This window comes from Protobothrops mucrosquamatus, unplaced genomic scaffold (assembly GCF_001527695.2).
Source record: "Protobothrops mucrosquamatus isolate PMUCROS unplaced genomic scaffold, P.Mucros_1.0 scaffold_292, whole genome shotgun sequence".
NCBI classification, from domain to species: Eukaryota; Metazoa; Chordata; class Lepidosauria; order Squamata; family Viperidae; genus Protobothrops; species Protobothrops mucrosquamatus.
This window is the reverse complement of record NW_015386368.1, coordinates 382,197-399,803: the sequence shown is the minus strand read 5'-3', so window position 1 is coordinate 399,803 and position 17,607 is coordinate 382,197. Positions and strand designations below refer to the sequence as shown.

Genomic DNA, 17,607 nt, shown 5'->3' with positions numbered 1-17,607 from the left:
TTTTTGATCCAGGAGAAATATTACTGTTTTCAACCCGGACCATGTGGCGGATGGCTTGTAAGAAGCTGAAACTGTTGATGGTCAACACCCAAACCAACACACTGATAGTGAGGCAACGTCGGCTGTTGTTGGGCAGTGGCGTTGTGCTGCGCTACACCAGCAGACTGGCGGAGAAGAAATACCACCAAGGTGTGTAAATCAGCGCAACGGAAATTGCCTCCAGAAGTTGTGGGCGCTCCATCGCTGGAGGTTTTCCAGAAGAGACTGGACAATCATTTGTCTTGAATGTTGTAGGATTTCCTGCTTGAGCAGGGGGTTGGACTAGAAGACCTCCAGGGTCCCTTCCGACTCTGTTATTCTGTATTTTTTTTTCTCGCTCCGCAGCCTGTGATAGGCAGCTGTTTGGTCCCCGGGGGCTCATCCTGAATCCAGGACCGTCACTGGATGGGGAACGACAAATGGCCTGCAGGATATTTATCGATGTGGCGCCCCACCTGCGCATTGCCATCCATGCGGTGTATGTGGAATTCCAAACCACAGGCAACGAAACACACTCCAGCTATATCTCGGTAAGCATGAACTGGGGTACGGATGCATTAGAACATAGAATCACAGGGCTGGGAGGGAACGTGGAGGTCTTCTAGTCCAACCCCCTGCTCAAGGCCAGAGACTTTGTATCGTCTCAGATAAATAGTTGCCCAATCTTTTCTTGAAAGCCTACACATAGATAGATGATAGATAGTGGATGGAGGGATAGCTAGGTAGATAGATAGACGATAGAAATAAATGATAGAAATAGATGATAAATAAGATAGATAAATGAGATAGATGAGATAGGTAGGTAGGTAGGTAGATAGAGATAGATAGATAGATAGATAGATAGATAGATAGATAGATAGATAGATAGATAGATAGATAGAAAGATAATGGATGGAGGGATAGATAGATAGATAGATAGATAGATAGATAGATAGATAGATAGATAGATAGATAGATAGATAGATAGAAAGTTAATTGATGGAGGGATAGATAGGTAGATGATAGAAATAGATAGATGATAGATAAGATAGATAGATAGATAGATAGATAGATAGATAGATAGATAGATAGATAGATAGATAGATAGATAGATAGATAGATAGATAGATAGATAGATAGATAGATAATGGATGGAGGGATAGATAGATAGATAGATAGATAGATAGATAATAGAAATATAGATGATAAGATAGAGAGAGATAGAAATAAAGATAGATAGAAAGATGTGTATGTGTTTGTGTGTGTGTGTGAGAAAGAGAGAGATAAAATAGCAAAAGGCAGACTGAGCGAGCATCCTTTCCTCTCCCAGATTCGAGACGTCGAATCCTTGAGGACTACCGTCTTCCATGGGAACCGTCTTTTCTACTGGGAATCCATCGGCAGCCGAGCCGAAATCGAATTCAACCAAGCCCTGGCCAATGTCAGCTTCCGAGCGGAGTACTGGACCAACAAATAATCCTTTTTGGAAAGGGTTGATGTGGAAAAACATTGCCAAGGAGGAAATAACAGAACAGTTGGAAGGAACCTTGGAGGTCTTCTAGTCCAACCCCCTGCTCAAGTCGGGCAGGAAAGCATCACGTTCCACCTTTCATTGGCCCCGAAGGTGCCTCCCCATTATACATGTTTTGTTTTTGCAAAAAGCGGTTTGTCTTCTCTGGGTGTTTCTATCAACCTACACAAAGCTGGACTGGGGTCCTACCTGCAGGGTTGTCGTACAGGGACTCAGCACTTGAGCATAAAATTAATCCCTGCGGAGTAGCTGCTTGGTGAAAAAGTGCCTTTTAATAAAACGTCTTACGTAGTTGGGGGGAAAAAAACCCTGCTTCTAAATTCTGTCTAGCTATCATTGGCGAACACAGTTCTCCTGACTCGATCATGGTTTAAACTCGGCTCATCTCAAAAGCGACAGTTGGCATTGGCAGGAAACGTGTAACTTGGTTAGTCTCCTCTACTCAGGAATTCCTGTTTGTTTAGGATTTGAGGGATCGTGGATACTCGGACAAGGGGGTAAATAATGGTGTGAATGCAGCTAGTAAGTACCAATATAAGAGAATATTTGTAGCTTAAAGTTGAACTGTGGGGTCCTTGCTGCTTTCTGAGCTTGACTTTCAGTGCTAGCACTGATGATGTTCCCTAGTTGGGTCATGAAATGTCTGCAAGAAAACCACCAAGCTCAGAGGGTACCAAGGACCCTGCAGTTCTCCTCCTCCTCCTCCTCCTCTCCCCACACCCCACTTCTTTCTAGCACTGATGATGTTCCCTAGTTGGGTCATGAAAAGTCTGCAAGAAAACTACCCAGCTCGGGGAGCACCAAGGACCCCACAGTTAATGGGGGTGTGAAAAAGTGCAGGCTGTGCCATCTCTGGGTTTTTTTACACTCTTCTTATCTTCGGGGCAGGGAGAGTAAAAGAGCTTTCCGCACTTTTGCACGAGAATTCTGGATTTCCCAGAGAGATCTGGAGGGCCTTTACTACCGTTATCATCAATCAGCTTTCACTCAATCTGTAAGTCGTGAACTGCCAGGGCAAGCCCTTTTTTTTCCTTCCAGAGCTGACTTAATTTAATTTTTTTTTTAAAAAAAGTATATCTATTATTATGGGTCTGTGCAATCGGGTGCCGGGCCAACTAACTTCAAATGGAAAAAGGTGTGGGGTGCGTAGAAAGTCACAAAACAAGCAAGGAAGGGTGAGCTTTATCGGAGCATCTGTGCCTCTGTTGGTCCATTTCAGCTGAGATGGGAAGGGGGGAATCGAGGCGGGCAGCATCGCCCTCTCTGGCCAGGTCAGTCTTCACATCTGGGGCTGTGTGCCCAGCTTTCTCCCTGCCCTCTTTCTGCAGTGGGGAGGGGACCCAGCATGCACTGCAACAGGGAGCAATGTGTGGGGAAGACTCAGCTGCTGGAAAGGGGGCAGGGCTGCTTGCTGTCTTTCCATTGTCCGCCAGCCAGCCGGCCGGCCGGTGGGAAGCAAGCCCTGGCTGGGCACCAGGGATGCACTGAGGACTAGCAGCGTGGCCAGTCCATCTCGCAGGGGGAGGGAGGGGGAGGCAGGATGAATCCCCAGGAGGAGCAGCCCGAAGCCGACGGGGCACCGGCTGCCACCCAGGACGATGGGATGACCTGGTGGTATAAATGGCTGTGCAGGCTGGCTGGCATCTTAGGAGCCATCTGTGAGTATTCTCTCCTGGGACCAAAAGAAACAAAAATAAACCAAACAGGTCCTGCTGGGACTTTTCTTTTGTGTGTGTTTGTGTGTGTGTGTTTGTGTAAAACGATCTGTTTTGCACAACCAAACAAGTGTGCATTCCTTCGGTCTCCACCTCCTAAATGTCGATTTACCTCTTTGATGGAAACGCCTAAATTGCTGGCTGTGCTTTTCCCAAAGGTGCGTAAACTGGCTTGTGCTTGTGTCTGCTCACAGGCGTGTGTGTGTGTGTGTGTGTGTGTGTTTGTGTGTGTGTAATGATCTCTTTTGCCCAAGCGAAGGCACGCACCCCTTCCCTCTCCGCCCCTGAATGTCGATTCCCGATTTCCTAAGGGGTGAAAACGCTTTGCGCTTTTGTCAAAGTTGTGCGAAGGGATTGTGGGCTTGTCTGTGCGCTCGTGGGCACGTGGAAGGATCCGTTTTGCACAAATCCAGATCCACACATTCCTCCCCCATTTCTCACCCCCTAAATATGGATCACCCATCGGCGAAAATGGCAATATTGCTGGCTGTGTTTCAGCCAACGTTGTGTGAAGTGTCACGGGTTCCCATCAAAGCATCTCTGGACATTTTGAAGCTTGAGTTGTGGGCACTGAAGCCTCTTTCACTTCAAGGCTGCCTCCTCTGCCGCCCCTTCCCTCTTTCTCTCTAGTACAGGTAAGTCCTCGACTTAGCAACAGTTCGTTTAGTGACTGTTTCAAAGTTACAACGGCACTTGAAAAACATGGCTCACGGCCGTTTTTCAAAGCTACGACCTTTGCAGCATCCCCATGAACATGTAATCCAGGGGCTTGGCCACTGACTCGTATTTATAATGGTCGTAAGATGGGCTCAATTGGGCTCAATTGGGGCCGTAAGTCGAGGACTACCTGTATTTTGAGGTAGGCTGCCCCTGGCTAAGGAGGTTCCACTGACCCTATCAAGACTTGTTTTTAATTTGTCTTTCTAACTTGCTGATTCTGACTGCTCTCGACAGTCTCTCCAAGCCACTGAGTTGGACAGGACAAGGCCCATGGGTCTTCTGGTTGGGGATGATGGGAGGGGTCACCCAAAGCCCCTCGAAGGGGTCACAGGATGGGAAAAAGCCCCTGCCAGACTTTCTGTTGTAAAAAGTTCCTCCTCTATATTTTTTTTCCACCACATTCAGCCTATAGAAATGTCAGCGCAGCTCGCCGTCGTTCGCATTTTTGATATTCCCTGGAATATGCGACCGGAATCACAATTTAGAACCCACAATGTACACAGTTGGACTTTGTCCCCTGCGTTGGAAATTGTCCCATTGTGCAAACCGATTTGGGCCCTCCTTCTTCAGGTCCAAAGTCCAGTTTGCCAAGAGTAGCTCAAGACACACCTCTTAACTCGGGTGCTTCTCAACTTGGGAAAGGTGTAGGCTTCCACTCCCAGAATTCCTCAGCTGGCTGGGGAATTCTGGGAGCTGAAGTCCACAGGTCTCCCAAGTTGCTCAGGTTAAAAAACACGGATCTGAACGTTGCTGGGAGGTAAATAGGAGAATGCTAAGCCTTTTTTCTACCTGTCTTGAGAGACGGAGGGCAAAAAAGTATATATCCAAATTTCATGTTTACCTGTCTCTGGAGACCCCATAAGGGCTTTAATTTAATTATTATTATTATTATTATTTTGAAAAGGGAGACATGTTAATTGTCAACTTAGCCATTGGCTCAGCCTGAGCAAGGCTCAAACGTCTTGAAAAATATCGGGATTAAGTTACTTGGCGAGCTGCACTAAAATGGAACGGATGCTCAGGTCAACGGAGAAGATCGTGTTGCAAAGATAACGTAATACAATCATCACCTGGGTAGCAGGTGACCTGCCTGGTTACTCTGTCTATAGGGACAATAAAAAAGGGACCTTTTTAGCCAATGGCAGCCTCTAGTCGAGCGTATCTCAGGTACTAAGTCAGATGGGGGTAAGTACTTGGAGGGGACACCATCAGGAAATCCCAGCCTTCGTAGGCTAGGTCGGAAAGTTGGAGAAAAAAAGCCCTCAATTAATTTCATGACATTGTGGGGTCCTTGGTGCTCTCTGAGCTTGGTGGTTTTCTTGCAGACGTTTCATGACCCAACTAGGTAACATCATCAAGGCTAGTGAGTTCCATTTATATACAGCAGCTGTGGGCTTGGTTGTTTTCTTGCAGATGTTTCATTACCCATCTAGATAACATCATCAGTGCTAGAAGGGAGTGGGGTTTGCAGAGAGGGGGAGGAGGAGGAGGAGGAGGATGACAACTGTGGGGTCCTTGGTGCTCTCTGAGCTTGGTGCTTTTCTTGCAGACGTTTCATGACCCAACTAGGTAACTTCATCAGTGCTGGGTAATGACCAAGGATGATCATCAATGCACTGATGATGTTACTTAGTTGGATAATGAAATCTCTGCAAAAAAACCCCCCAGTGTTAACCACGTTAACTAATTTAAGAACTGCAGTGATTCAACTCAAAAACTGCGGCAAGAAAGATTGAAAAATGGGGCAAAACTCACTGAATAAATTATCTTGCTTAGCAGTGGAAATTTTGAGTTCAACTGTGACTATAAGTTGAGGACTATCTGTAACTCCTGTGTGATTTTCCTTGCCCTCAACTTCTTCTTCATTTCTTTTCATCCAGCTTGTGCTTTTTCCGGTCTCTGGATGTGCCTGACTATCTACCCTCTCAACATAGTGGCCGGAATCTGGATGATGTAAGGATAAAGTCAATTTTCCAGGTCAAATTTGGGACTGGATTCACCCATTATTTGTTTGCAACCCTTACTATCTGAATACGTTCCTGTCAATAGCCACAAAGCAATGGCTAGGAAAGTTACGACTATCAGATAAAGATTTTTTGCAGGGGGAAATTCAGAATTTTGTTACTCTGTATGCTGTGACCGCAGGGAGAATCTTTAACACGTGCAAAACTGGAAAGACACCTCAATTTCTACAACGGAAGAACGGGTTGAAAAATTTTGGAATTGGCCAAGATGGTAAAATTAGCTATTTTAATTAGGGGGGGGAGAAAAAATGTAACTAGCTCACTTCTGGACTTCTGCTCGTAAGAAATACAAATGAAAGCTGGGTTTGGCTTTTTCAGGATTAAATGCTTTGTTGTTACAGAAATGGCTAGCGCTTATTATTCTTACCTCCTAAGTAAAAAGTTGAGATTATAACTTTAAGTAGGCAATTTGCACCCCCCCCCCCAAAAAAAGCTGGAAGTTGCCCTGTTTTATATTTATTTTCCCTTTTTCCTCAACCGATTTTCCCCGCAGTCTTTATTTTCATTTGTATTTTAGATGAAGAAATATATATATATATATATATATATATATATATATATGAATGAAAAATTATTTTTAGAAAACTACAACATGCTGGCTAGAACAGGGAGGGGTTCCCCCCCCCAAGAGGAAAGATGCAAGAGGATAGATGAGAATTGCCCTCAACTGAATCCAGTTTCTTATTCCTAAGGTTGAACGCCTTCATTCTCATTTTATGTGAAGCTCCCTTCTGTTGTCAGTTCATCGAATTTGCAAATGTTGTCTCGGCCAGAGTAGACAAGCTTCGTCCGTGGCAGAAGGCAGTTTTCTATTGTGGGTGAGTGTTATCTTTGTGTTATCCTTGGCCTTAGAACATAATCTCACTTTTGAAGGGTTCTGAAGGTTTAAACTGTACAATGAGTGGTCGACGGAACTAGCTATGTCTAGTCTAACGAAGAGAAGGACTAAGGGCGACATGATAGCAGTCTTCCAATATTTGAGGGACTGCCCCAAAGAAGAGGGAGTCAAGCTCTTCTCCAAAGCACCGAAGGCAGGACAAGAAGCAACGGATGGAAACTAATCCAGGAGAGAAGCAACCTAGAACTAAGGAGGAATTTCGTAACAGGGAGAACAATTAACCAGGGGAACGACTTGCCTCCAGAAGTTGTGGGTGCTCCATCACTGGAGGCTTTTTAAGAAGAGACTGGACAGCCCTTTGTCTGGAATGGGATAGGGTCTCCTGCTTGAGCAGGGGGCTGGACTAGAAGACCTCCAAGATCCCTTCCGGCTCTATTCTATTCTAATCTTTGAGCCATCTATCTATGTGTAGGTTTTCCAAGAAAAGATTGGACAACTATTTGTCTGAGATGATATAAAGTCTCTGGCCTTGAGCAGGGGGTGGACTAGAAGGCCTCTAAGGTCCCATCCTGCCTGGTGATTCTATGTTTGTATGACTAGTCTCAGATGACTTGCAACGACCGAGCATTTCAGCCTGGCCTCTTTTGCCCAGAGAAACCTTGATCTGATTCTTGTTACTTCCAGAAAACTTTGGGGGAATGGTTTTCCTAGATAGAAGTAAAATAATTCCAAGTAAAATAATTCCATTTGTTTAGCAAACATTCAGATTTTGGGATTTGCTGAACAACTGCACGATTCGCAAGCGATTTGCTTAACCGCAATAACAAACGGGGCCATAGCCCCACTTTTTCAGAAAGGGGGCTCACTTTGGTCACTAAGCAACCCGTCGCAAGTCAAGGACTAGCTCTACCCCGTGGGGCTGATTTCTGGCTTCAGAATATCCGGCTGGCAGCCAGCTGAAGGTTTCCCAAGTCACAAAATTAGTCTTTATTTCGCCAATTTCTTTTGTGTTTAATCTCTTTCCTGGCTAAATCGTGGTTTGTTTTTTTTTCTCTCTCTCTCCTCCTTTCCAGGATGGCTGTATTCCCGGTTATTCTAAGCCTGACTTTGACCACCTTGTTCGGCAACGCCATCGCCTTTGCCACGGGCGTGCTTTATGGGCTGTCTGCACTGGGTAAAAAGTAAGAGGTTTTGTTTTCCCCACCTTGGGGACATTAAAATGATCAATGTTTTCAGTGCTGTTGTGACTTCGGTCACCAAATAAATGGTCGTAAGTCAAGAATTACTTGCCACTTAGAATAGAATAGAGCTGGAAGGGACCTTGGAGATCTTCTAGTCCAGCCCCCTGCTCAAGCAGGAGAACCTATACTTGTGAGAGTTTGGCCCAATATTTTTTTTCTCCCCTTCACTAGATCCTTACCTATCCCAGATGCCTTACAGGTGTGTCTTTAAAGTCTAGAGGCTTCCCCGCTCCTGTGAGCATCTGACTGTGTTCTGCACGTATCAGCAGTTGTACGGAGTGGTGTCTTGACACCTCTGTTGTGTTTCACAGGGGAGATGCCATTGCGTACGCCAGGATGCAACAAATTCAACAAAAGCCAGCCGGCGGCGATGGGACGACGGAAAACGTGCAGGCCCAGTTGGTGTGATGCTTTCACAACACTTTTTGAACCAGTCTCTTCTGGACACTTCAGCTTGTGTACTTTGAAATGCTTCCAAAATTAATTCCAGGATTAAGGGACTTTTTTTAAAAAAAAAACCAACAACGACGCCCTGAATTTCTGCATCACTGTGAATCTTGATATGCTGCAGTTTTTAAGGATTTAAAAAAAGGGCTTTGTCTTGTCTTCTCTGACACCTCCCAGCCCTGCTTAATATCTCAAGTCGAAGTGGAAGCAAGTCAGATGAAATCAAGAAAAATCTTCCCAGCGTGGCGGTTTTCCGAAAAGATGGAAACCTTTGGGTTTGGCATCTCAAATTTTGAAGAGTTGGGCAGGAGAAATATCTTCCCTTCCACGGCTTTTAAAAAGCTCTGCCTCTTTCCCACTTCACAACTTGGACGACAAAACACAACAGATGTGGGTACGTGCAGGGGGAAGAATGAAATAAGGGACATTTGAATCGGACGGCCAGGAACCGTGTGTTGCGGTGATGTCCAGCCTTATTTGGGGGTGAGCATCGCAGCGCGTCGAACGTCCGAAATTAAAAGTTGCAGTGAAAATACTCTGGAGATAAAAAAAAATTACCTGCTGGTGACCGCATCCCTGTCACTTTGATTTCGAACATAAATCCATCTTTGGTTATCTTTGGAGAGTCGCAGAATCAGGAAAGAAAGGAATCAAGTTTTGAAACTGGAGCAGGAGGGAAAATGAATTTTAGCTTCAATTGCTTTTTTTTTTTCCTTTTTTTCTCCTCTGATAAATGTACACTGGGGGCGTCTCTTTGCGCTCCAAAGTTTGAAGTGAGTTGGGTGTTGCTTTTTTTTACCGGTTCTTCAAACTTTGGCAAAGCATTTTTGGGTGGCTTTTTTGGCGACTGGAGAGCTGCGATTTCATATTGTTAGAAATTAGTCAGGTGTGTGCTTGGCTGTGACCGAAGATTTGTTTTCTTTGCGGTGTTTCTTATTTCCTTTGGGGATCTTCCTTATTTGGGGATTTTTTTCAGCAGCCGTTCCCACATTTGGAATTTCCTATCACAGGCTACTTTCTCCGAAACACCGAAAAAGAGAAGTTTTTTTTTTTTGTAGCTGAGAGTCAGGCTGAGCCAATTCATCGCATTGTGAAAATGAACGGGAAATTCCCAGCCGCTCAAATATTCTGTTTTTAGGGGGCACCAAAGAAAGACTGAATTTCTTACCTTCTTAGTAAAAGGGTAAATGGCTGTAAACCATTTCAAATTCTTTGTAATTGAAAAGCACAACACTTTGAAGGGAGGGGTTTTTGGGGGGGGGGGGTTGAAAGGGGCTTGGTGCATTTTCCTGTTGTTGGTTTTCCAATCTGGAAAAAAAAGGGGGGAATTTATAGAGTTTTGGCCCGTTTCTTCATTAATCACGTAGCATCTTTGCTGCTTTGTGATATATATATGTATAAAAGGCCTGCCCTCCCTTGCTCAGCCAGCAACTTTGGCTGAACAAACCTAAGATTTAGTGGACATCAATTTGATCTGTTCCTTTGATCTCCTTTGTGTTGTTTTCGATACAGGTGGTTCTCGGCTTACGACACTTGAGCCCAAAATTTATGTTCCTAAGCGAGAGAGTTGTTAAGTGGGTTTTGCCCCATTTGATGATCTTTCTCACCAGTTTGCAAAATGGTTGTTAAGCAAATCCAACTTTCCCCTTGACTGCGATCGTCGTAAATACGAGTCAGTTGCCAAGCGTCCGAATTTTGATCACGTGATCCTAGGGAGGCTGCAACGGTCGCTAAGCGTGAAAAACGGCCGTAACTCCCTCTTTTCAGTACCGTTGTTAACTCTGAGCGGTCACCAAATGAACTGCTGTTAAGTTGAGGATTACTTGTGTTAGTTTTCTGGGTTTTTTTCCCTGTGGGTTTACGGTTAACTTATTATCGAGAAAGTTTTATTTATATATACGTTGAGACTTTATTTGACCTTTTTTGTGATGTTCGTTTAGGCTTGTGATCTGTTGCGGCATGGAGATTCTGCTTCTTAATCCACTGTTTTTTCTTCGCCGGAAGACAAAAAAATGGACTTATTTATATGAGGAAGAGAAAGGAGGTGTTAATTTAGACTGCAGTCTCTGCCTATTTTATTGACAAATTCAAATTTTCTCCCGAGTAGCATTACTCAGCTCCTGGGTGGCATTATATGTAGCCCTCGGCTTACGGCCACAACTGAGCCCCAAATTTACGTTGCTAAGTGAGGCATTCGTTGATTGAGTTTTGCTATGTTTTACGACTTTTCTTGCCAGTTGTTCAGTGAATCACTGCAGCTGTTAAACTCGTCACGCAGTTAAGTGAATCCAGTTCTCCCCCCCACTTGACTTTGCTTGGCAGAAGGGATCACGTGACCTCGGGACTCTGCATAACCGTCATAAGTACGAGTCAGTTGCCAAGCGTCCGCATTTTGATTACGTGTCCACGGGGGGATGCTCCAGTGGTTGTAAGTGTGAAAAGTTGTAGATCACTTTTTTTTTCAGTGCCATTGTTAACTTTGAATGGGCACTAAATGAAAAAGTGGAAAGTTGAGGACTTTGAACAAGTATGTTGCAAGAAAAGCAGTTCTACCTTTGCAAAAAAATAATGGCTCAGAAGCTGGTTTCGCACTTCAGGGTAATCTTGGTTTGATTCTGTTTTAAGCTGGGCGCACCCAGCTGTTGGAACTCAGCCAAATGGTGCTTATTCCACTCACCAGAGTTTAACTAACTATGGCTTAGTAGTCCAATGGCGAGATTTTGGGTTCTGCACCAGCTTTATCTCATTTAGACCAGCAGATTCTTTCCCCTTATTTTATAAATTCTATCAGCAGCTCAAGTGGCTTTATGGGTTTTTTTTTTCCCTGTGCGGTCTAAAAAGATAAAATGCTGGTCTGTAGGAAAATATATATATATCAAAGAGAGTGCATTTTTCTTAGACAATCTCTCTTTAACTGCCGTTTTATAAAACTGACTCTTGATGGGATTTCTTTTGTGGATGCAGTGAATAAAAATGATGGCTCTACCTCTGGGAACGGGGTGTGTGGTTTTAATGCCTTTTTTATAGCAATTGTGTGCATGCAAAGAGGTCTCCAACGTGTTTTTGCCGAAATCCGAGCAATTAAAGCCCAATTTTGGCTGTCCTTCAGAAAGAAAGGACTAAAACCTTTGCTACTTTAAAAAAAAAACAATGTTTTGTCAACCTTTGCTATAGAGTCCCCTTACGAGTGTTAACTTCGTTTCTATTCCTCCAACAGCATTAAAAAAAAAATCAACTTCTAAGTTTCTAGCCCTCTTTGTTAAAGGGGAAAATTTTGGGGGGGGGGGGGGAAAGGATCTCGGTATGTATGAGGGAATGCTTGAAAAACCTGGGAATGGGTGCAAATTCTCTGGAATTTTTAATCCACAACGCTTTTAACTGTCTTTCTATTGCTCTCGAGTTTTAACGAAGCCTGTTCAGGTAGCCCTCGACTTACGTCTGTCCGTTTAACAACCGTTTGAAGTTACGACAGCACCTGATGACCAGTCCTCGCGGTTACAACCGTCGCAGCATCCCAACACGGTCGTGGGATCCAAATTCAAGTGTTTGACAACCGGTGTGTATTTACAACAGTCGCAGCCAAGTCGACGGGACAAGCCGGATTCGCTTAACGAACATGATTCACTTAAAAAATGGCAGCGGTTCGCTTAATGACCGTAGGGGGGAGAAAGGGTGGTAAAATCAGACGCAACCGTGCTGACAATTGCCTCGCTTAGCGATGGAAATCCTGGTCGTTAAGTCGAGGTCTTTCCATGTTATCCTCTGTTCTTCACCCCGTCTTTCTTGGAGGGTTGAAAGCATTGAAAGACACACACACACACAAACACACACATAAGTTAGAGCTGTATGTAACGTATCTGCCAATAACGCCAGCGACAAAACCCCTTGAATAGATTCCTTCAAACGGCTCCGTAGAGCCTAACTCCCCAACTGGGAACCATTCCTTTCTTTTGGGACTGGTCTTAAGAATACGATCTTATTATTATTTTTTATTTTTTTAAAACAAAAAAACAACCAACCTGGTCTTCTCAAGGCCCATGCTTCATGTTTACGCAGCACTATCATTAAATCGCGATTATCAGCCGTTCTTAATCGCGGTCGGAGCGTTTCCACACGGCCGCTGGGGAAGGGATCGATGGGATTCAGATCCAGAACGTTCCCCTTTTTGCTTTGGATCCCGACGAGATTGAACGTGTCAGTTCGTCGCTCCCGGCTTCGTTTCGGAGCCCTTCAAGGATTCAAAGGAAGGAGAGAGAAGACGAGAACCGGCTTGGATAGCGACGGGCTGACGTCCACCGGACAGGGCTGCGTTCAGCATCCAGACTGGAGGTGGGCTGAGGGGGGCTCAGCTGTGGTGCCGGAAGGATTCCAGGAAGGATTTACGCCCCGTGCGGAAGTACGACTCGATCCGTTCCAAGGATTTCCCTTTGGTTTCCGGGAGGAGGTAGGTGAAGACGAGGTTGATGACGCAGATGGCGCTGAAGAAAAAAAAGGGGACCTCCAGGCCGTATTTTTCCTGGAAAATAGAACAAATTGGTTGTTAACGTGATCAGGTAGGAAAAGTAGAAAAGTACTGAGGGGGGAAAACAAACAAACAAACTTTAAACCAAAACGAGACAAACTCCATTATGGCTTAGTTGCTCTGTGGTGCTGTCTGAGCTTGGTGGTTTTCTTGCAGACGTTTCATGACCAACTAGGGAACATCATCAATGCTAGAAGGGAGTCGGATTTGTGGAGAGGAGGAGGAGGAGGAGGAGGAGGAGGAGGAGGAGGAGGAGGAGGAGGAGGAGAACTGTGGGGTCCTTGGTGCTCTCTGGGCTTGGTGGTTGTCTTGCAGATGTTTCATGACCCAACTAGGTAACATCATCAGTGCTAGTAAGTGTAACTTGCTTCCTGTTTACATACAGTAGCTCTGAGCTTGGTGGTTTTCTTGCAGACATCTCATGACCCAACTAAGTAACATCATCAGCGCCAATGAGTGCTCCCTGTTTACATACAGTAGCTCTGAGCTGGGGAACAAGAAACCAACAAGCTCAGAGAGCACCAAATATTCTGCCGTTCAATTCTGAGCTACAAATATTGTCTTCGATCGCCTGTTTTCATTTCCCAGATTAGCCTACTCCCTGGGCATTTCACAGTGGTCTCTTTTCCAAGTATACCGTAAAGCAGACCCACTTATAACAGACTGGCTCTAGTTGCCCCCCCCTCCCACGGAGGAAAGGAGTAGATGATTAAACCTACAGATAGATACACCTTCACCAGGTTCTTACCGTAACCAACAGAAAGGCTTTGGTCAAGGCGAAGGCAGTCAACCAACTCACAAGTACACAGAGGCCGGAGACCACCCCTCGCGCCTTCAGGGGAAGGACCTCTGCCATCAACAACCACGTAATGGGACCCCAACCCATGGCGTAGCCTGGAAGAAGAAGAACCATTGAATCATCAGAAGCAAAGGGGAAACTAAGGTAGTCCTTGACTTGAAACCATTTGTTTGAAGTTTTGGATCTCATCTCCTATCAGATCCACGTAGCAAAAGCAATAAATTTGGGGACTGATTGTCCCAAAAACCTTATCTAGGCCAAGACTGACCATATATGTCTCCTGGCCACCTCCCATAACCCTCCAGAGAAGTGCCAGAGATTTGATCTAAAGTCCAAAAGTTGGCCCTCAACTCTTCTCGACCTACCTATGATGAAGAACATGGTGGCCACCAAAGGGATCGCGGTGAGGCCCACCATGGAGGGGTCGCCGAGGCCCCCGTGGGTCCCATTCGCCGCCACCGCTGACGAATTGTGGAGAAGTTGAGGGATGAAGCGGATGTAGACGCCCAACGTGAGGTTTGAGGCGAGCATCAGGCAAGCTACGGTCGCGGCAAAGAGAGAGAAGGAAACACATCTTGAAGCCGACGCGGGAATCCCACTTGCGGCATGGTTATTCCTGAATTAGCCACCCTCCCCTCGCCCGCACAGGCAGTCCTCAACTTATAACCATTCGCTTAGCGACTCTTTCAAGTTACATTGAAAAAACAATGTGATTCGCAAACAATCCTCACTGTTACGACGGCTGGAGGATTCCCCACAATCACGTGATCAAAATTTGGGTGCATTGATGACGGTCGCAGCGTCCTGGGTGTGTGTGTGTGAGAGAGACGCGATCCCCGTTTGCCAGCTTCCAACAAACGAAGCCAGATTTGCTTAACGACCATGTGATCTGCAGTGATTTGCTTAGTGACGGTGGCAAAAGGGTCGCAAAATTGGGCCCTCAGCACTGAACGTGCTTAGCAATGAAAATTCTGTCCCCACTGTGGTCGTTAAGTCAAGGGTTGCCTGTATAGAGGCAGACGTGTGTCCACCCATCTGTGTGTGTGTGTGTGTGTGTGTGTGTAAAAGGAAGGACTACAAAACCCATACCAGAGACATACAGAAGAACCTTCCGCCCAGCTTTATCCATCGAGAAAGCCGCAACCAGCACCGAGGCTAAGCGAACGCCGCCCACAATAACGGCGTCATACTCCGGGGCCTGCGAAAGTCAAAATAATTGCTGTGAGCTGTCGATCAAATTGGTTGATTCTTTCAGTCATTTGTGATATGATCTTTTTTTTATTGTTTATGAGTCTTTCTCCTCTCTTTGCATCGAGTTTCCTCCCACCTGAGGGATACAAAAAACCCTCTAAAACCACCTGCTCATTTTAACGGCTGCCATGGTGTTTACAGAAGAAAAAAAATGACAGTAAAGGTGATCTTATCTCTATTTGGGAAATATGAAGAAGACTTTATTTATGCAAGTTTTGATTTATTTATTTTTTAAAAAAAGAAAGATATAGAGGTATCCTTCGGTTGGAAAGCGTGCCTCTGTAAATCTGAATAAAAAGAGGGGGAAAAATAAGAAAGGACGTGGCGGAGAGATTGAGATTAGGAAGAGACGGGATTTGAGTTGGCAGCGTTCAAATATTATGGGAAAATGGATTTTTTTTTGGCGTTTTGGGGTCAATCTTGAATACAGAATGAGAAACAGCAACACCTTGTTTGTTTTAGATAGAAAAAGATCATGGATGCTCCAACCTTGGCAACTTTTAACAACTATGGACTTGAACTCCCAGAATCCCCTAGCCAATCATGCTGGCTAGGGAATTCTGGGAGTTGAAGTCCATAAGTCTTAAAACTGCCAAGGTTGTGGAGGCCTCCCGCTCTGCAGGTTGACTTACCAGGATCACCTCCGTGCTGTCAAATATCAGCTGCAGGTAAACCAGGATTGGGGTAACCCCCGAAAGCTGCTGCAGGAACCTCATCAGCAAAGTAATTACGATAGGCTTGAAGATGTGAGGTTTGCGGATTTCTGCCCAAGTAATGGGTTGGCTCTGGAGAAAGACAGAAAGACAAATGGAGGAGAATATTCGGAGCTCGGGGTTGGCATCTGGGCTATTTTATTATTATTAATTTTTTGGGCAGATGTTTCATTACCCAACTAGGTAGCATCATCAGTGCTAGAAGGGAAGGGGGCTTGCAAAGGGGAGGAGGAGGAGGACTGTGGGGTCCTTGGTGCTCTCTGAGCTTGGTGGTTTTCTTGCAGACGTTTCATGACCCAGCTAGGTAACATCATCAGTGCTAGAAAAGAATCCATTGCAGTGCTACTACACAGTACACCTGACCTAATCAAATGCACTAAGATTGAAATATCCAGAACCATGGACCCCACAACCTCTGCCTTACCACCTATGTTCAATTTGACGGACAAAACCTAGCGCTGATGATGTTACCTAGCTGGGTCATGAAACGTCTGCAAGAAAACAGCCAAGCTCAGAGAGCACCAAGGACCCCACAATCCTCCTCCTCCTCCCCCTCCTCCACTCAACAAACCCCACTCCCATCTAGCACTGATGATGTTACCTAGCTGGATCATGAAACTTCTTCAAGAAAACCACCAAGCTCAGAGGTACTGTATGTAAACAGGAAGCAAGTTACACTTACTAGCACTGATGATGTTCCCTAGCTGGGTCATGAAACGTCTGCAAGAAAACCACCCAGCTCAGAGAGCACCAAGGACCCCACAGTTCTCCTCCTCCTCCTCCCCCTCCTCCACTCAACAGACCCCACTCCCTTCTAGCACTGATGATGTTACCTAGCTGGGTCATGAAACGTCTGCAAGAAAACCACCAAGCTCAGAGAGCACCAAGGACCCCACAGCTAACAGGGTCTGAATAAGTGCAAGTTGTACCATCTCTGGGGCTTTTACACTCTCCTTATCTTTGTGGTAGGGAGGACAAAGGGACTTTACACACTTTTATCTGCAAGCAAATAACCAATGAGGACCCCACAAAGACAAAATGGCCAGTCTGAACCACTTCCCACTCCACAAGGAAGTTCTAAAACCCACGGAGAGGCTTCTAGAAACCTTTTCGAGAGCTGAGAACTAACCAGGGTTTGGTGTTATGGGGGAAGCAAATGAAGATCTCCGCTTCCATATGTCTGTTAACCCCCTGCCCTCTTCTCTTGAACATGGACCTACCTGTTCCTGAACGCTGGCTTTGATCTGCTCGTATTCCCACCAATAATCCACATCTTCGCCTCTCAGCCACCGGAGAGCACCCAGGGCCTCGTCTTCCTTCCCCTTGGAAATCAGGAAACGGGGCGAGTCGGGCATGAAGATGAGGAGAGACATCATGAGAAGGATAGGGACTTCTCCAGCAACCGCCAGCCAACGCCAGGGCACCAGGAGACCTGTGGGGGGGAGGAGGAGGAGGAGAAGACAAAACTAAGGGAGATCAGTGTTAGTTCCACCAGGGAGAGCAGTCCACGAATTCAACTCCACAGGAAACGGCCGGTGGAAACGGTGGCTTACTACTTGCCTAAAGCGTAAAGGAAGAGGGCGCCCAAAACAGCCATGATTTGAGGACAGGAGCCCAACGCCCCCCGGATTCCTGGGTGGGAGATCTCGGAAATGTAGACCTGGAGAAGGCGAAAAGATGAAAAAGGTAAGTGGGAACCAAGGCCTCTAGGAGCCAGAGCTTGTACTCACTGCTTTTCTGCAGTTGGGTAGGAAGCCAATATTTACAGAAGGATAGAAAGGCGGAAAT

General features: G+C 45.6%; 3 protein-coding genes across 3 annotated transcripts in view; 2 read left to right on the top strand and 1 right to left on the bottom strand.

Moving 5' to 3' along the window:
- ADAMTS13 (ADAM metallopeptidase with thrombospondin type 1 motif 13) overlaps window positions 1–1,495 on the top strand; it is a 29,029-nt gene extending 27,534 nt beyond the window's left edge. Inside the window, exons 29-30 of the mRNA XM_015831954.1 lie at window positions 385–569; window positions 1,349–1,495. Coding sequence (XP_015687440.1) covers window positions 385–569; window positions 1,349–1,495 — 332 coding nt within the window. The remainder of the gene's footprint in view (window positions 1–384; window positions 570–1,348) is intronic.
- A 1,594-nt stretch (window positions 1,496–3,089) lies between these two features.
- On the top strand, window positions 3,090–8,495 carry CACFD1 (calcium channel flower domain containing 1). The gene is made up of 5 exons (XM_015831968.1): window positions 3,090–3,207; window positions 5,865–5,937; window positions 6,701–6,826; window positions 7,920–8,027; window positions 8,399–8,495. Exons 1-5 carry the CDS (start codon window positions 3,090–3,092, stop codon window positions 8,493–8,495), a joined length of 522 nt encoding a protein of 173 aa, XP_015687454.1.
- A 4,384-nt stretch (window positions 8,496–12,879) lies between these two features.
- The window catches only part of SLC2A6 (solute carrier family 2 member 6), an 11,512-nt gene continuing 6,784 nt past the window's right edge, over window positions 12,880–17,607 (bottom strand). The window contains exons 3-9 of the mRNA XM_015831953.1: window positions 17,380–17,479; window positions 17,040–17,251; window positions 15,739–15,891; window positions 14,945–15,053; window positions 14,221–14,394; window positions 13,805–13,950; window positions 12,880–13,050 (exon numbers count right to left, since the gene is read on the bottom strand). Of these exons, the coding sequence (XP_015687439.1) occupies window positions 12,880–13,050; window positions 13,805–13,950; window positions 14,221–14,394; window positions 14,945–15,053; window positions 15,739–15,891; window positions 17,040–17,251; window positions 17,380–17,479 (1,065 nt within the window). The remainder of the gene's footprint in view (window positions 13,051–13,804; window positions 13,951–14,220; window positions 14,395–14,944; window positions 15,054–15,738; window positions 15,892–17,039; window positions 17,252–17,379; window positions 17,480–17,607) is intronic.